Here is a 17,236-nt window from a genome sequence, read left to right as displayed (position 1 = left end):
CGCGTTGGATATGAGATGATAGATAGCCAACGAGGAGCGTAGCGCCTCGTTGGCTATAATCATTTCATATCCAACAAGCGCGAGTGGAGTAATTGTTTTATTAAAAACGCCCCCAAGATATTAGACAAATCTTACCAAATCTTATTATTTCGTTCCCTTTTAATTTTTAGCTGACGCGTACGCTTGCCATATTCGTAGATTATGGTATATTGGCTCATATATATACCATAATGGCTAAACCAATAAATAGTCTTGAATTGCATTATCCAATGATCCATTTTTTAATAATAAGTTGTATACTAATCATTCAGAGCTTAGAGTATATTCACTCGATAGTGGATGCGGATTTGTATACTATCCGTGAAGAAATATTTGCTCTTATCGAACTGCATACAATACTGAAGAAATGTAATGTGAGAACAAGATTAAAAGATCAAAGGCTCTCTGGGATACCTCATGTCATACGTGCTAGCGTGTTAAGACGATAAAATTGATAATCGATAAAAATAAACTTGAAATTGAAAGTAATAAATTGTATCGGGTTACTATGTGAGTATTCATTCGTAAAGTATTATTATCAATTTGATTGGAGTTATCGACCTTATCGGCGCAAAATGTCTCCAGGTATTGTGAGGCAGTGAAACATCAGAAAATGTTAAGATTTTCTTCCGAAACTGCTAGTATCATAGTGCCTCTGAAGAAGAGGGTATTTTAGTCGTGGAAACGCGAAGCGAGTAAACTGTCAAAATTTAAGGAATAAGTTAAAAAAAAACGATTATTAAAACAACGAAAAAACACCACTCTGGTTTAACCGCTGTAGCAAAGTGTTTAATCTATTTTGTTTTATCACTTACAAGCTTAAAAAAAATTACCTAATTTTCTCGACTACCAATTTTTCTAGACTAGAGGAAGCCCGTACCCTAACATTGTGTCGAGCTCGGCAAAAACTTATTTACTAAATAGGAAAATGCTCTATTGCTCATTTAGCTTAAACGGATTGTTCATTATCAAGTCTATTATCAATTAGGAGTGTTCTGCAAATTCATTTCAATTTGGGGCACCATCCGCCCTCGTTGCGAATGTAAAACTGATAAGCTGCTCGTAGACCAGACTCCAAGGCCCCCTGAATCCATCCCGAAGCAAACGAGAGACCCTCACCAGCAAAGAAGATGTTAGCCATGGGGTATTTCATGAGGTACCGGACGTTTTGGTATTGAGTGGGTTTGAGCAGGGCATAGGCTCCCTGAGCTGTTGGTTGGTTGTACCATGCACAGACGGCTCCCGTTTCAACCTGGTCCTTGATCTCTGGGTGGATTGTGGCTATTTGCTTTACTGCCTCGTGAAGAGCAGTAGTAGGATCCAGGGAGCCAAATAGTAAGGCTTCTGTCTTCCACGTATAAACCAACAGAATGCCTTTTTCTCCAGGATGCTCTCCAGTGACGTTGCTTGAATAATGGAGCTGCCCGATTGGAAGATCTGTTTTTGAGAAGCCTCCTTTAATGCCGTCTTTCTCCCAGAATCTGGTCTTAGTCTGTATGAATAGTTTGGTTGCTGGACCGCTATAGATGTCTTCTATGGCCTTGTAGAAATCCTGTGGGGGACGCTCGGTGTGTTCTGAGGGCGTATACTTGATCTGTCTAAGAATGTTGATTGGAGTTGCCACTATAACAGCATCTCCTTCGATCTCAAAAGGCTGTCTGCTGTTGCTGAAGTAGCCTTTTACCACCACATGATTATTTTCAGTATCACCTTCATAAAATTTGTAGATGATCTCATTGGCTGTACGGTTAAAGTGAATTTTATCGTGAAGGGAAACGTCGGGATTCCAGCCTCCATTGTCTTTTTTGGTGAAGGCTTCTGGCAACAAAGACATCCCGCCTTTGATGCAGTGCATGTCTGGTGACCACCACTGTCCCAGTTGTTCTCGGAGGTATCGCACCAGGCTTTGATCAAGTTGCTGTGTATAATTGAAGACAGAGTAGGCAGTGAGGGCGGCTTCAGGCCAAGGAAGGTACTTCTTGAGTTCTTTGAGGCTTGTCACAAAGATGCTGTGTTTTTCCCTGGGGACTTTTTTCTCAACATTTGTCTTGACTGCTTCGTAAGTACTTTGTAGGAACCCATCGAGTGGAAACTGACTCCACACATCAATCCACTGATTCCAGGCATCACTTGGTTTAACGCTGGGATCGTTAAGCAAATAAAGCAGCTGATTTGTTACCACCCGAGTGGTGCGATTATAATATTCATCTGCAATTGGACAAAGAGAAAGTTACAGTCAAAACATACCATCTAGACGACAATGATGATAATAGTTATAATTTCTATGACACAAATCAGCATATGAATACGATCAAATGGGCCTTCGACAAAGCCATTTCAAAATACATTTTAAACTGTGCCATTTTCAGTCTAGTAGATCAATTTTGCAACTATGTCAATCCGCCTGTTCTAAAGACATCGGATAGTATTTTTCCTTTCATAGGAAGAAATCTTTCTCTTTTAATTATCTTTAATGCGTCGTATTTTAGGTGCCGAACAAAGGCAATTCAAATTCAAATTTTCGGTCTGTCATTCCGATGGTTTCCAGCATGACACATTAACCGTCCTGAGTTATGAACACTTTTCCCTCCGTAAATTCCTATTTAATATTTCACACGTTTTTGCTCTTTCCCGGGCTGCGAAATTTCGTGGAATTCCAATGTGTGCTAAGCGTAAGGTAGACGTGTTTTGGGAGTGATGTGTACAAACGTCAGGGATACCATAGTACCAAGGGGATTTTAGGGGCTTGAAGTTTTTCGCCTCCTGTGGCTGATGCACTAATTGTCCGGCTCGGACACATGAAGCGGCGATGTCGAATAATAACAGAACAGCGCTTCGACCAACGAGTTTAACGACGGCGAAGAATACCAATATTTACAAAACGATCCGGTCACCCTTTCATCAAAGATTACGCGACTTGGGGAGTCGTAAAAACCACATGATGAAGGGCTGTAAGCGAAAGATAAGGAACAGTTTTACGTACCTAAACTTTTACAAGCGTTTCACCACATCCGAAAAGGATAGCGAATAAAATTACTATTGACAGATTGTGGTCTACGTGACAAATGAAAAAAGTGAGGAACGGACCGGACTAAAACATAAAACCTTGTGGAGGAATAGCCTCAACATCCTGGGGAATAGGGCTGAGAAAAGCTAACAGTTAAGAAATATGAAATCAACCTAAGTGTTCAGTGTTCAATGTTTTGGTAGGTCAATGTTCACAGCGTTCAGATCTTCTCTTGGTTTATTATACTGCCTCTTCAAGAAGACACAACTTCGTCACGGGTCGAACAAGTCTCGAGCTCTTCGTCTCCACTTCTACTGTGCGTACACATAAGTCTTCACCCGGAAAAACCCTTGTTACACGACCTAACAACCAGTGGCACCTGGGCACGGTATTGTCCACAACAAGGAACACGTCGGTAACTGCTAAGTTCCGTTTGTTCTGTAACCCCTTGTTGCGCTGCTGTAATGTTGGAACATATTCTAGATATTAACGAGACCAGAAACAATCAGCAATGAACTGAGCGTGTCTCCATTGTTTACGGGAGTACAAGTCCCTTTCAGCGAAAACTCAAGCAGATACAAATAGGTTTCGGCATTGTAGCAGAAGATTATTTGGAGTTCGCGGCTATAAATCACTTGGATCGTCACTGGAAGGACAAATAGGACGACTGTTCAAGATTGATGTGACTTCAGCAAATACTGTACGCAACGTTTCCAAACTAACCACCGCACCCTGACTACCGAGAACAGCCTTCATAACTTTCCTAACACTTCTACTGAGCCTTTCCCAAACTCCTGACATGTGGCCTGCGGCACGAGGTTGAAAACGCCACTCTGGTAGTTTACAGCTGTACCATTCTACCTCACGAGAATGTAAGTCACTCCTGATCCGTTTTTTCGTTCAGATTTTGAACCGACAGGCGAAGTTCCTTCTGAACACCAGTAAAATTTGTGCCATTTTCCGACCATATCTCCTTTGGGCGATCACGCACTGAGATGAATCGAACGAAAGCTTCAATATGTACTGTTCGGCTATTGAAGCACACGAATATGCAGCCATACACTTTCCCTGCACTGCGACCTCGCTTCACGTAAAACGGTCCGAAAAAATCCAGACCTGTGAATGTGAACGGAGGCTGGTAAGGTACTAGCTTCTCTTTGGGAGGATCAGCCATAACTTGAAGAGGATGCGAGTTACGTCTGCGGCAGCTCACACAACTACCCCGAACGCGGCGTGCGAGAGCTCTTCCCCTCATGATCCAGAAACGCTGACGGATTACGGATAATACATGTTCGCGGCCTGCATGGCCCAGTACATGGTGGTAGTAGCGAACTAGTAACACAGAAACGTGAAGGTACTTTGGAAGGATCATTGGGTGTGCGGCCTCAAAGGCGATTGGCGCGCGATGAATTCTACCTCCCACGCGTATAACATTGTCAATCAAGATTGGACTGAGATTAGGTAACTTGCTGTGACGTTTCACTTGTCTGCCTTCTTTCATACACAAGTACTCCTCTAGCAAATGTCTTCGCTGAACTAACCGCACAATTTCTCGACTTGATTGCTGCAATTCTACAAGCTTGAGTGTACTGGACTTAAGATACTCTGGAGTTTCCTTTCGAACTCTCTTTACGAAACGAAGCACCCACGACATTACTCTCAGTAAGTGGGACCACGATGAATAGCGCTGCAGCAAGGTGTCAATCTGCAGTACATGTGAGACGAGCATAACAGTTGGTGACTTCCGTAGTTCCACGTCGTCATCTTGGAGATCCTTTACTAGCACACTTGGCACGCACATTCAGGTTCCCAAAGGAATTTTGGACTTAACCACCAGCGACATTCAACGTGAAAATATTGAGCACTAACACCTCGTGAATCATCATCACCAGGGTTTATGACACCGGGAATTTGATGCCACTGCTCTAGAAGACTTGTTTCAAGGATTTCGGTGGCACTGTTGGCGACAAAGGTTTGAAAACGCCTTGTTTCATTCTTGATGTACTGTAAAGATGCCATTGAGTCGGACCAGAAGAAGGTTTAATCTACTGGTAGATCGAGTTCCTTCAATATTATCTTGCTCAGACGGGCTGCTAATATTACGGCTTGAAGTTCAAGACGAGGGATAGTCCACTCCCTAATGGGAGCATTGCGGGTTTTTTTCTTGACAAAGGAACAATGAATCCCTATTTTTTCATTGACGAAACTCAAATATGAAACTGGTGCGTAACCGCGTCTGGATGCGTCGTCAAAGTTATGAAGCTGGACAGTCGATGTGTTGTGAAATGACTGAGTCTTGTAACACCTTGGGGTATCAATGGCGATAACATGTGGTAGTTCAGCCAGCCAACGTTGCCATTGTGAGAGGTAAGGTTCTGGAACTTGCTGATCCCAAGGGAGTTTATCTCTCCAGAGTTCCTGCAGCACAAGCTTGGCAGAAAACACAAAGGGTGAAAGGAATCCTAATGGATCAAACAAAGAACTTACGATCGAAAGCACCCCTCGCTTGGTGGACGGTTTTTCTGCCTGCAGAGCTTTAAACTTGAAAATGCCAGACTGTGCATCCCGGTACACACCCAAAGCTCGCTCCAACGGTAACTATTTGGCTTTCGTGCTCCCAAGTTTCGATTCAAGGGGAAGTATGGAAGTGTGTTTTTCGAGCGATTTTGGCGAGCGTGTGTGAGACAGAGCTTTCCTACCTCCCCTTTTATTTGGTAGTGGTAGGAAGTTAAAACACAGCAAAACGGCCTCAAATCGCGACAGGAACAGCACAGACTACTCTGTATGAAGGTGAGACTATTTCTTTGATTATTTCACACAACTTTATATTTGCGGAGCTCAAACGCAAGTCCAACTAAACCACCATACAAACTCTATAATGGTCCACTGCGAAAGAGCCTGTGACAGAGCCTGGGCCGCCTGTGATTCCACGTGGCGACATGACACAAATATTGAACAACGGCGGTTTTCTTTGATGAAACGGCGATTCTCCAGTTGAGGTCATATACAGCGTAAATAGGCACAAATTCCACAGCAGGAAGCGATGACAAACATGTTGTTTCTTACAACAATATCCGGGTCCGACACATAAAGTGGCGAAGATGTCGAATAATAACAAAACAGCGCTTCGACCAACGAGTTTAATGACGGCGAAGAATACCAATAATTACAAAACGATCCGGTCGCCTTCCATCAAAGATTACGAGACTCGGGGAGCCGTAAAAACCACATGATGACGGGCGGTAAGCGAAAGAAAAGGAACAGTTTTACGTACCTAAACTTTTACAAGCGTCTCACCACGTGCGAAAAAGGATAGCGACTAAAATCACTATTGAAGGATTGTGGTCAACGTGACATACAAAAAAATCAGGAACGGAACGGACTAAACATAAAACCTTGTTGAGGAATAGCCTCAACACTAATGGTGCATGGCAAAAATGAACTTTACAACCACCTTAGACAGCTTCAGCCCTTTAATCTTACCTATACTCATGATGTCCTTCACTCCGGTTTTTTTCAGGGTAGCATCCCATCCAAGCCAAAGTTTGTTCGTCCAGGTCAACGGATCTTTATTCCATTCTGTTGCATACACAAATTAGAAATTACCTTTAGCTGTAAGCGGGCGACCTGTTGTTAAACCAGGCCATTACACTTCAGTTTATTGAGCCCCAAATTCTAGAAACTGAATTTCACTCTTAACGAAATAGACTTGCTTAACCACAGGACTACCCCTGACTAAGAGGGGAACATTGTCATAAAGACCCTTTCCTCTCTCGGTGCCTTACCTCACCCACGTGTTTAAATGGTGAGCATTTCATTCCAAAATATAACAGTTTTTGTGCTGCATACCTACTAAATGGTGTAAGTGTAACTGTTTCGTTTAAAAATCTACCAATCAGCGTCGTGTTGTGAGGTCAGACCACTGCTCTTCAGAACATCAAGCCCAAATTCTGAAACTCAGTTTCACTCTCAGGGATATAAACGTGCTAAACTGCAGGGCTACCCTGAGCTACATCTGACCTCGAGGGAAGGCATTTGACGCTTTCAAACATTAACCAGAAGATTTTACTTATGTATCATAAAGCTCACCTTCTATACGAACAGCGTCTTCGTTATAAAACTTGAGAAAAGCTTTTTCACTATAGTTGGTAAAATCTGCCAAGGGTAGATTGAACCGCTTCTGAGAAGCATAAAAATCTGTCAGGAAATGGGTCTTGGTCTTCGCGTCAGGGAGACATGGTAACCTCATGGCACCAGCTGCAAATAAAATTAATAGAAATGCAAAAGGATTACGAAAGCAGTTATTACGGATATAGTAGACAGGAAGAATAAAGCCACGTTGGTCTCCATCAATCAACTACAGTACACAATACTTACCCTCACCGTGGAGTCCCTTTGCAAAACCATCCTTTTCCCCAAGGGTGTGAACTCTGCCTCCTACTCGCGTCTGGCTTTCTAATACTATCGCGTCGTGTCCAACTTGCGCCAGCTCAAATGCAGCCACTAGCCCAGCCATTCCGGTTCCAACCACAATCACTTTCTTCGGATTTTTCGTCTTTGAATGCCTCTCAGGGTTCTCCTTTTTCTGGATCCATTTTTGGAAAGCGTAATTTAGGCCCTCTTTAGCGATATCCATCAACAGTGGTTTTAAAAGGTCGCTTTGTTGAACAGGTCCTTGCTCTTCTTTAGTCTTAAAAGTTTTGACCTCATCGCACGTGCGGGCTGCACACGAAGCCACTGCAGGGAATTGGCTTTTGAGTGTATCGTCCACGTAGTTCCCTAAATCTCCAGTAATCCAGTTTGGTTCGTTCTTCAGCAAAACTCTCCCCAGTCGCTTAGCCGCGTCCTTAACTGCTATTTTTGTCGTCATCGTGAATTCTCACCTGTAGATATGAAAGAGAATCTATGAGGATTTCTACAGGGTTAACTGTTAGCCTTAAAACAGGGCAAACATTTTGCCGTTAGCCGTAAAAATATTAATGGTAAACAAATTATAGCCACCAAAGTGAAGATCTAAAGATCTCTTGTAAATATTTTTCTATGTCTTGTCTTGTATTTTTGCAGTGCAGAGAAAAGTCGGGAGACTTAGTAGGTGCTCTATTAGTTAACAATTCTTATTACAGGTCCTCGGGATTGACCGCTTCGATCCCGCGCAAGGGAAAAAGTGCTTGGGTGGACTTAAAAAGTTCGTAACTTTTGGACAGTGTCGGTGATGAAGTCGTAAAAAGCGGCAGAAGACACTCAAAACAAAGAAAACAGAAAGGACTCACTTGGGTCTATTGTGCTACAAATACAATTGTTATTCTTCCCGGTTCTCGAAGTAAACAAGTCATTCTTTATTCTTATTAGAACAAAATCTTATTGCTCTCTAATAATTTCTTCATTGACTAAGCTTGTTTGATCAAAATGGCTGGACATTAGCCTCGATTTTCATTTTTTGCGTTTTTATGGACCTCGACTTCTCTTCGGTCCATAAAAACACAAAAAGAGAGTCCAGCCAATATCCAGCCATCTTGACCTAAGAATGCTTGGTCAATAACCCATATAAAACTATATAAAAAAAACTCAAATGCCGTGACCGAGTCCCTTAGGAACGAATAACATGGAATTTTTTAAATAATCTCTTAAACAATCGGCCAGGCTTTGCATGCTTCAAAGGCTTCTCAAATCGTCCTTAATCGAGCCTTCATGTGCTATCATCTCTCCTAAATCGACCGTCCTGTCAAAATAAAAGACTCCTGTGAGCCAGCTCATGGATAAATTGGAAAGCAGTTGAACCAAAAATAAGGGAAGAATTCGTCGATTCGGAGTGTTAGAAGTTATTTGGAACGTTGAGAAACACACACTGATTTTCACATATTAATATTTGCTTAGTCACCAAACAAATAGGAGGAAAACCCACCAGAAGAGTAAACAAATGGCCAGTCACGTTTTCATCTTGGTTTTCACGTGACGTCATCAATATTAAAAGTTGGGGATTATCAATCCTTTTGAGATTTTAGTTTAGTTATTTAATAGAACAACTGAAAACATTATCCGTTTGCAAATTTCCAGTTTGATAGGGTTTTTCGTTTCGCGATTTACTACGCTTTTGCGTGACACGATATTAAAATGGTGGTCGAGAAGGCTGTCACGTAGGTTAAAAAAAGTTACTTATCAGCTAACATTTCGCGATCTCAACAGTCATTTTATGAGAACAGGTACTCATATAGATGTTTGCGAGCCCTCAGGACACTACTACAGGTTTTCTATAGCAAAACTCGATGACATATCCTTTCGTTAGCTTCCGTCCCTCAGAGGGACACAAATATGACGTCTCCTTACACAGCCTCAGAGATAAAGTAAAATATTTCTTCGAATATTTTCAGTACGAAACATCGCGCAGACCTGACTCTTTGTCTCAATGAGTCTCGAAACTAAGAGTCTGAAAAGGGTTGTAGCCTTGTAGTTTTTTTCCATCATTTATTTATTTATCCTGTTTTATTTGTGCAGGCAAGGTGGAAATTCGAGCAACTTTAAACAAGGTCAGGCTCAAAGCCACGCGAGCGGGCTTCAAAACCAGACAGCCCTAGACATAACATTAAAATTATGTTCTGTAAAGAGCTTCAGCGTGAATAACAAAGGTAACTGTTGCAAGGTAAACAGGATGCTTAAGTTGCTTAGCGTGGCGCTTGCTTTTTTTTGTCATATTTTAATTATCACATTAATCAGATACTTGGCATAATACAAGGCATCATTCGCAAATTGTGTCGTAGGTGCCATGCCCTTAAATTTTAGAACCAAGAAGAGTGCTTCCATCACGAACGCTCAAGAAGTAAGCGTTATTAACCAAGCATGAGGTCAAGATGGTTGGATATTAGCCGAGTTGTTTTTTTGCATTTTTATGGACTGAGACGAAGTCGAGGTCCATAAAAATGCGAAAAAAAGAATGAAGTAATATCCAGCCATTTTGACCGAACAAGCTTGGTTAATGAAGGACTCATCATATTGCAAAAATATTTGCTTTATTAAGAAATAAAAATTACTTGTTTACTTCGAGAGCCGGGAAAGAAAGCCACCTGTGTTTGTAGCACACCAAACTCGCGAGGGTCGTTTCTGTTTCCTCAGTTTTGACTATCTTCTGCCGCTGTTTGTGTTATCCAAGAATTACAAACGTAATTCTAATTTTATTTTTTTTCATGCGTGGGATCAATGCGGGCAATCCTGAGCAGGCAAGAACACATCAGAATCACAGGATTCGTTTCATCTTATCCACGGTCGCTGCGAGCGATGTAATAATAAAGGTTATAGAACATGTCATACAACTGCACTACAAAGTCTTTTGGGAGTGCCTCATTTCCAAGAAAACTATCACCAACGCTCCAAAATAAAGCCTATAAAACGCGTCATACAACTGCCACAGAAGGTCTTTAAGAAATGGTACATTTCTTAGAAAAATTTCACCCCAGAGAGTGATTCAGATGGAATACCATTGGAAATGAGAGCTGTACAAATCAATCAGCTACGTCACAACGTAAATGAAATACTATGAATAAGAATAGCGCTCGCCTATTACCCTATAGGCTAGTTTTAAATTGTTTCTGTGAAAGAGTCTGATAACTAATTATGAGTACCAAGTCGAGGCTGAGGGGAATACAAGCTTATTTTGAAGGCAGATGGGAGTGACTGTGGGTGGAAAGTAAAGTTTTGTGCCATCTCGGCGTGTAAAAACAATTTAACCACTGATCTTTACTGAATGCGTCTATTGTCTCGCAAACTGAAATCAGTAAATTAAAAGGAACTAGTGTAAGAACACGCGTGGCAACTAACAAACTAAATACAATGAAAATAAGACGCAATAACAAACGAACTAGACCAAAACGTACCAAATGAGCTTACCCCGATATCAAAATAAAAGAATACTTAAATTACATAGAAAATTTCCACGCGACCACGAGTGCGCGACATCGCTAAATAGAGAGTTTTAGATTCACGTTTGGTGTGTTAACCGCGAACCTCAAACCGCAGTTAGCAGTTTGAAAGTAGGAGTTAGAAGTTTCGAGATTTTCAGTTTTAAATCGAGGTCGGATTTTTTAGGGAATATAAACAAGATCTTAGATCTTCGGCCCTACGTTTTTGAAGCAGGCGCTTCATTCGCTCCCTGCAACCTCTTCCCTTCAGTTTAACGAACTTTTCACCATCACTGAAGGCTTCACTGAGTCTCTGAGCAATTTTGTCCCACTCGGCCGGTTTTTCGGGTCTGTGACAATTTGCTTCTCTCGCCAAATGTAATTCTTGTTCCACAAGCGGCCAACAAAATGGAGGCATACTTGAGAAAAATCAAGAAAAACAGCGATTTTTTTTACATACTAGGGTTCCATTCGATTTCGAATATACAAAAACCGGCACAGAAATGTTCGCTGGCCCCAAAATCGGAAGTACCATTACACATCTCTATCAAAACAAAAGTAAAATGTGCGCCGCCATCTTGAATTACCGACAGGATGAAAGTCCTTCATTGCAAACACAAAATGTGGTTTAAAGTTTGGTTTTCTACCGTCCCAAACACATGGGCCAGAAAGAAAATACCTCAATTGACATATATTTGCGGGACATACGTGAGAACTTTCGAATAAAAAGAAGAAAAGCGCCGAGGGAGTTGACCAACCTGAAACCTCCTTGTTTTACTAGAATTCTAGAGAAAGTTATGTATAAAAGATTATTGAAATATTTAGAAAATCATAACACGTTAGTCAAGAACCAATATGGTTTTCGAAAAAAACATTCAACATTCAATAGAGCTTACAAACAAGATATTGCAAGCGATAGACAACAGTGAATACACAACTGGAGTATTTTTAGATCTTGCAAAGGCATTCAATACAGTAAACCATAAAATATTACTTGAGAAACTAGAGCATTATGGAATAAGAGGAATTACCCTAGAGTGGCTCAAAAATTACCTCTCAAACAGAAAAAAGATAGTTAAATTCAAGTCACAGAAATCAAAAAGTTTAACAATTAAGTGTGGTGTGCCTCAGGGATCTGTTTTGGGGCCTCTTCTTTTCCTTATATACATAAATGATATTGTAAGGTGCTCACAAATACTATCGGTTATTTTATTTACAGATGATACAAATCTATTTCTCAGTCATAAAAATCTAGTTTATTTACAAGATACCATGAACTGTGAACTCAAAAAAATTTCAGCCTGGCTTCAGCAAATAAACTCGCTTTAAATATCAAGAAAACGCATTTTATTGTTTTTAAATCCAAGGGCAAAAAAAGTAAACTAAGTGTTAAAATTAAATTGAATGATCAAGACATCGACCAAGTAAAATACACAAAATTCTTAGGTCTATACATTGATGATGAGCTAACATGGAAGCTAGCACCACGTCAACCATGTTGTAACAAAAATATCAAAGATGACAGATATGATAGCTAAGGCAAGACATTACTTATCCTTAGAACACTACAGGCAATCTATTACACTATGGTGTACCCTTATTTAACATATTGTAATGTCAGTTGGTCAAGTACTTATCCAACTAGACTCAAGCCATTATTTATGATACAAAAAAAGATAGTTAGAATTATGCCATTCGCTCACTACAAAAATGAATCCCGGCCACTATTTTTATCATTAAATATTCTTAATATATACGAGTTAAATATATACTTAATGGCACTTTTTATGTACTCATTCTTTAATGAGAAGCTATCAAGTTACTATAGAAGTTATTTTATATCAAGTGAAAAATTTCAAAGTCACAATACCCGATCAGCCTCAAACATATTCATCGATTTAAAAGAACTAATTATGGGAAATTATCATTGAAGTTTAGGGGAGCAAAAATGTGGAATGAATTACCTAAAGACCTGAAAGAATCAAAATCATATACACAATTTAAGAGATTAATTAAAATCTATCTGCAAAACTATAGTTAAATTCTATACTAGAGATACAACTTCAAATCGTAATGTTATCAGCAAAGCGGCAAAATGTCTTACGTTCATAATTAAACCATCTGCTATAAGTTACAGTTTTTATTAGATGGGGATCTTCTTATAAAAGCTTAGTAGAGCTTGCTTAGATCTCCATTCATAATATTATAGCTTATTTTAGCAGGCTTATAATTAAAGCTATAATATTATAATATATAATATATAATTATAATAATTATTATAATATATAATATATAATATTATAGCTTATTTTAGCAGGCTTATAATTAAAGCTATGTAATGCAATGACAAATAAATATTATCCTTGTTAACCAAATAATAAACATACTTATTCATCTAAATAAGCAAACATACAAGCCATATATTGCTCATCTGAGAGCCAGATTATGGTAAATTAAAGTCTATTTAAACTGCCTTTCCCAAAGTTGAAACGCGAACCGCTAACTGCAAACGTGACGGCTGGAGTCTGGTCACGTGACTTGCAGCGGTTTGCGGTTACACGTTATAGGAAACAAACGTGGATCTAACACTCTCTAATAACGTGCACAAAACATAAGTAAACAATGGCTGGGAAGATATGAGGCAAGCTGTGTGAAAATAGAAACAGATTCTTAAAAACTTACATATAGATCCCGCAACGCCGATGGCACGTATAACTAAAAACTTGATCGAGGACTACAAAGAAAACGAACTACAACAAAGAAAGCTAAGCGAAATTGAAACCTTAAAGATCAAAGCGCAAAATCGTGACCCAACTGAAACGCAATGTCACGCAATTACAAAACAAAGTTAATGGAGTAAAGGCATTCAAAGATAACGAATTTGTCAAATGGACATTGACCACAAACAAATGTAAAATATGATAAAAATGTGTCGGATAAAAAAACAATTCGAAACGAACTCGATAACAAGCCAGCATTGAAACAAAAACTTTTCATGGATGATGTACCGAAAAATGACGAATACGTGAAATTGTACACACGATTTTAGACTTTGGCCTGTCTAATGGCTGAACTGGAAATTGCAGTATCCATTCCGTTTATCTGTTTCGTCATCCCTTAAATCGTGGTACTTCAAATCCTCCACATGACCGTCTACAAATAAACGAAAACCCTCAAGACTTTTATACGAACAGTCTTCGTCGTAGCCATCTTTTCCAACCAGACAATCCTTAAGTGAAGGTGGATGGCGAAGTAGTTTTACTCGTGGCAATGTTATCTTGGAATTAATTAACTTGTCACGCTTCGCCGCTACTTTCATTTTCGCGGAGGAGTCAGTATTGTTAAGACGACTCCTATTCCCTTCAGTCTCGACCTGGTGCTAAAAACTAGTTACCAGACTTTCTCGCAAAATCAATTCGAAACTAACCTTTTAAAAAGTGCACTCTATAATAAGAACGTTAAATCAAACGGGCAAAGTATCATTAGCAGTATTACTGTCAGACAAATGCCCTTTGAGACGCTGAAAGGAGAGGGGATCCGGCAAAGGAAGATCGTGGTCTCCCTATCTTATCCCCTAAATAGAAGGCTTGGATTGACCGAAAATCTTTCTAACGAATGCAGTTTACTGCTACTCGATTAGAACTAGTTGAAAATCGTGATTTCGTTAATGGAATGATCACCATCCCTTTGATAAGCCCCTCTCCAAATATCAAATGATTAATATTCTTGAAAGCCGAAATTTACGTGAACATTTCTTGCTAACTATATTTGCCAAACAACTTCCGCCATGCAATGAATGAATTAGCTCAACAAGGAAAGTCATAGATCAATTCTTCGTTAGAATTAGACGAGGCACATTGCTTCGAAAACGGTCTGTTGTGGACTGTTGTCTTCGGAACCGCGAACAAGGCGATAGCAGAGCTTCAGGGTTTAATCAAGACATTAAATGATACTTTTCTATGTAAGCATCAAGGAACCCTTTCTGTGCTGTCAGTTGTAACATGCCTCACCCTTTAATACCAAACACGGTTATTTGACTGTCAATAGAAACACGAATCCTACTGGTGTGTCCTTACCGGTTGTAACTTCAGAGTGGCAGGCAGCAAGGTAGTCAGGAGCTCCTGCTCGAATGATGAGATCCAAAGTGTTGCAACAAAAGCAGGAAGCGTTAGTGTGAAACTGAAAAAGCTGTGTGAAACTGAAAAATCACTGTGGTTTGATTGACAGGTCAGGAAGGGAGTAACCGCCAATCAAATGCCTCCCATAAGCGTTAGGGCATAAGTTGCTAGGACACCTGAATTACATAGATTATCAATGTGCGTGATGAAACCCCAAAGAAGGAAGCAATTTGAGCTTGTCTCAATGAGTCACGAAACTACGTCTCGATAACTTTTCCGTCCACGTTGGATATTTGAGCGACTTCAAACAAAGCGAGGCTCAAAGCTGCTTGGGCGGACTTGCGACCCGGGCAATTCAATTTCTGTTCAGTGCAGGACTTCTTCTTGAATGGCGAAGGATGCTTAAGTAGCTTGGCGTGGCGTCTTTAGTTAATTTTCGTCAGTTAAGTAGCATAGGAGTGTTTGAGGGTCTCAAGGGGGGTGGGGGAGGGGGTCACGTTGACGGTTGAAGCGCCTTAAGATCACTGATTTTCGTACATCATTTTTTTTTCCTTTCTCCTTTTCATGTTTACCGTGTCTCTTCCACCAACCCTGCCAAATTTCAATTTAGTCCGAGCGCCAGAAGTATCTTTTTTCAGGCTGTTAAATTCGTGATTACGCGTCCGCTATCATTTGACCATGTTTCGGAAGTTGACAGCAGGACTCAGAGGAAGTGACGTCAAAGGCTCAACGCAAAAATTTCACATGACGAAATGTCATGTAAACATAACAGAGTGCTTTCCTCTGTTCTGACGAAACCGTACACAAAAATGACAAGAAAGCGATACGTAATTCAAGGCTGTAGCAATCGTGCAACCATGCTGGTGGTATTTCTCTGCATTGAAGCCTTGCAAATAGGACAGAGCGGGAAAAACGGGATTTGAGCGAACCCGCCTAGCAATCTTCAATCCTGCCGGAATATTTGTGATCTGCTCCGAACACTTCTCGGAAGACTGTTTTGAGAGATCTGTGCACTTCGGAGGATCTAGGCGAAGAATTCAACCAGGTTCAGTGCCTACCATTGAAAAAAAGGGACAAGGGAAACTGTCCTTGGTGCGATCTCGACGAAAGGGAAATCTGCGGACCTCTACTTGAGTAGTTATTAAAATGGGGAGTCTTAGCTCACAGCTCCGGAAATGGCATATTCATTCCTCTAATTTTTTCATTAAAGATATAAACATATCGTTGTTGACCCTCAACTCAGCAATTGACCTGAGTGAAATTTTGGATTTTTTTTGTTTAGGCGCCCTGAGAGCGGTAAACAATTTTATTTTTGATTTTTTAATCCATTTTTTGGTATGTTTTAATAAAGCTTTTTTTTTATTTTTTTGGTTGTTTGGAAGTGGTATTATCGATTTTTCAGGATATTTTTTATTTATCGACAATTCAAAAGAAGGCACTTTACATAAAAGATGACTAGAGGCGGTCAAAAAAGTTTAAACGTACAAGAAAAAAATTATTTATATAGCAACATAGTAATGTTGAATAATACGAATATCGATGATTTATCAAAAGATGATTTAATCGCTTTGGTACAAACAGAACAGTCACTTAAATAAACTCGGATATAAAAAGCCAATTCCAATACCAAGACCGATAAAATCTGGTTCAAGAATATGAGAAAAAAGATATTAAACTTCCTGTTCCAAAACCAAGAACAATCAAAAGTGTCAATGTACCAGTTCCAATACCTAGAACTAACATTTCATTGAAGAATAACGCACTGAAGAATTTTACCATATCATTTGAAATTGACATTCGTGCTGATAATAATGCTATTAAACAGTTGACAGAAACAGGGAAAGCGAATTTCATATATTAAGAAGTCATTTATTGGAAATGAAAGGTATTCAGTTCGTTGCGACTTTAAAAATTACTTTTTTAAAATGAAGGCTGGTGTAGATTAATTCAAAAGTGCATTTTTTAATAGCTTAACAAATACTATGATTACATGATGCCGATCTTGAGAGAAAGCTTGTTTTATCAAGCACCGAAACTCTTAATAGCAATTTTAATTGGATTTCTCAAGGAACTGGTTGGACAATAAATAGTGTTGATAAACATTTCATTAAAATCGATAAATACAATCCAATGAAAGGATCTGCATAAATGATACTCCCAAGTGAATTGATGCTTTCAAGGAG

The 17,236-nt window shown here is 39.8% G+C and overlaps 1 protein-coding gene across 1 annotated transcript; it reads right to left on the bottom strand.

The window, feature by feature from the left end:
• Positions 1-257: 257 nt before the first annotated feature.
• On the bottom strand, positions 258-15,163 carry LOC111331455 (uncharacterized). The gene is made up of 5 exons (XM_022936577.2): positions 15,012-15,163; positions 7,424-7,929; positions 7,136-7,303; positions 6,530-6,625; positions 258-2,247 (listed from the first exon to the last, which is right to left on the bottom strand). The coding sequence occupies exons 2-5, from the start codon at positions 7,914-7,916 to the stop codon at positions 1,043-1,045; spliced, it is 1,962 nt and encodes a 653-aa protein (XP_022792312.2). The 5' UTR covers positions 7,917-7,929; positions 15,012-15,163; the 3' UTR covers positions 258-1,042.
• Positions 15,164-17,236: the final 2,073 nt, after the last annotated feature.

This window comes from Stylophora pistillata, chromosome 3, assembly GCF_964205215.1.
Source record: "Stylophora pistillata chromosome 3, jaStyPist1.2, whole genome shotgun sequence".
Classification (NCBI taxonomy): Eukaryota; Metazoa; Cnidaria; class Anthozoa; order Scleractinia; family Pocilloporidae; genus Stylophora; species Stylophora pistillata.
This window is presented reverse-complemented; position numbering and strand designations above follow the sequence as displayed.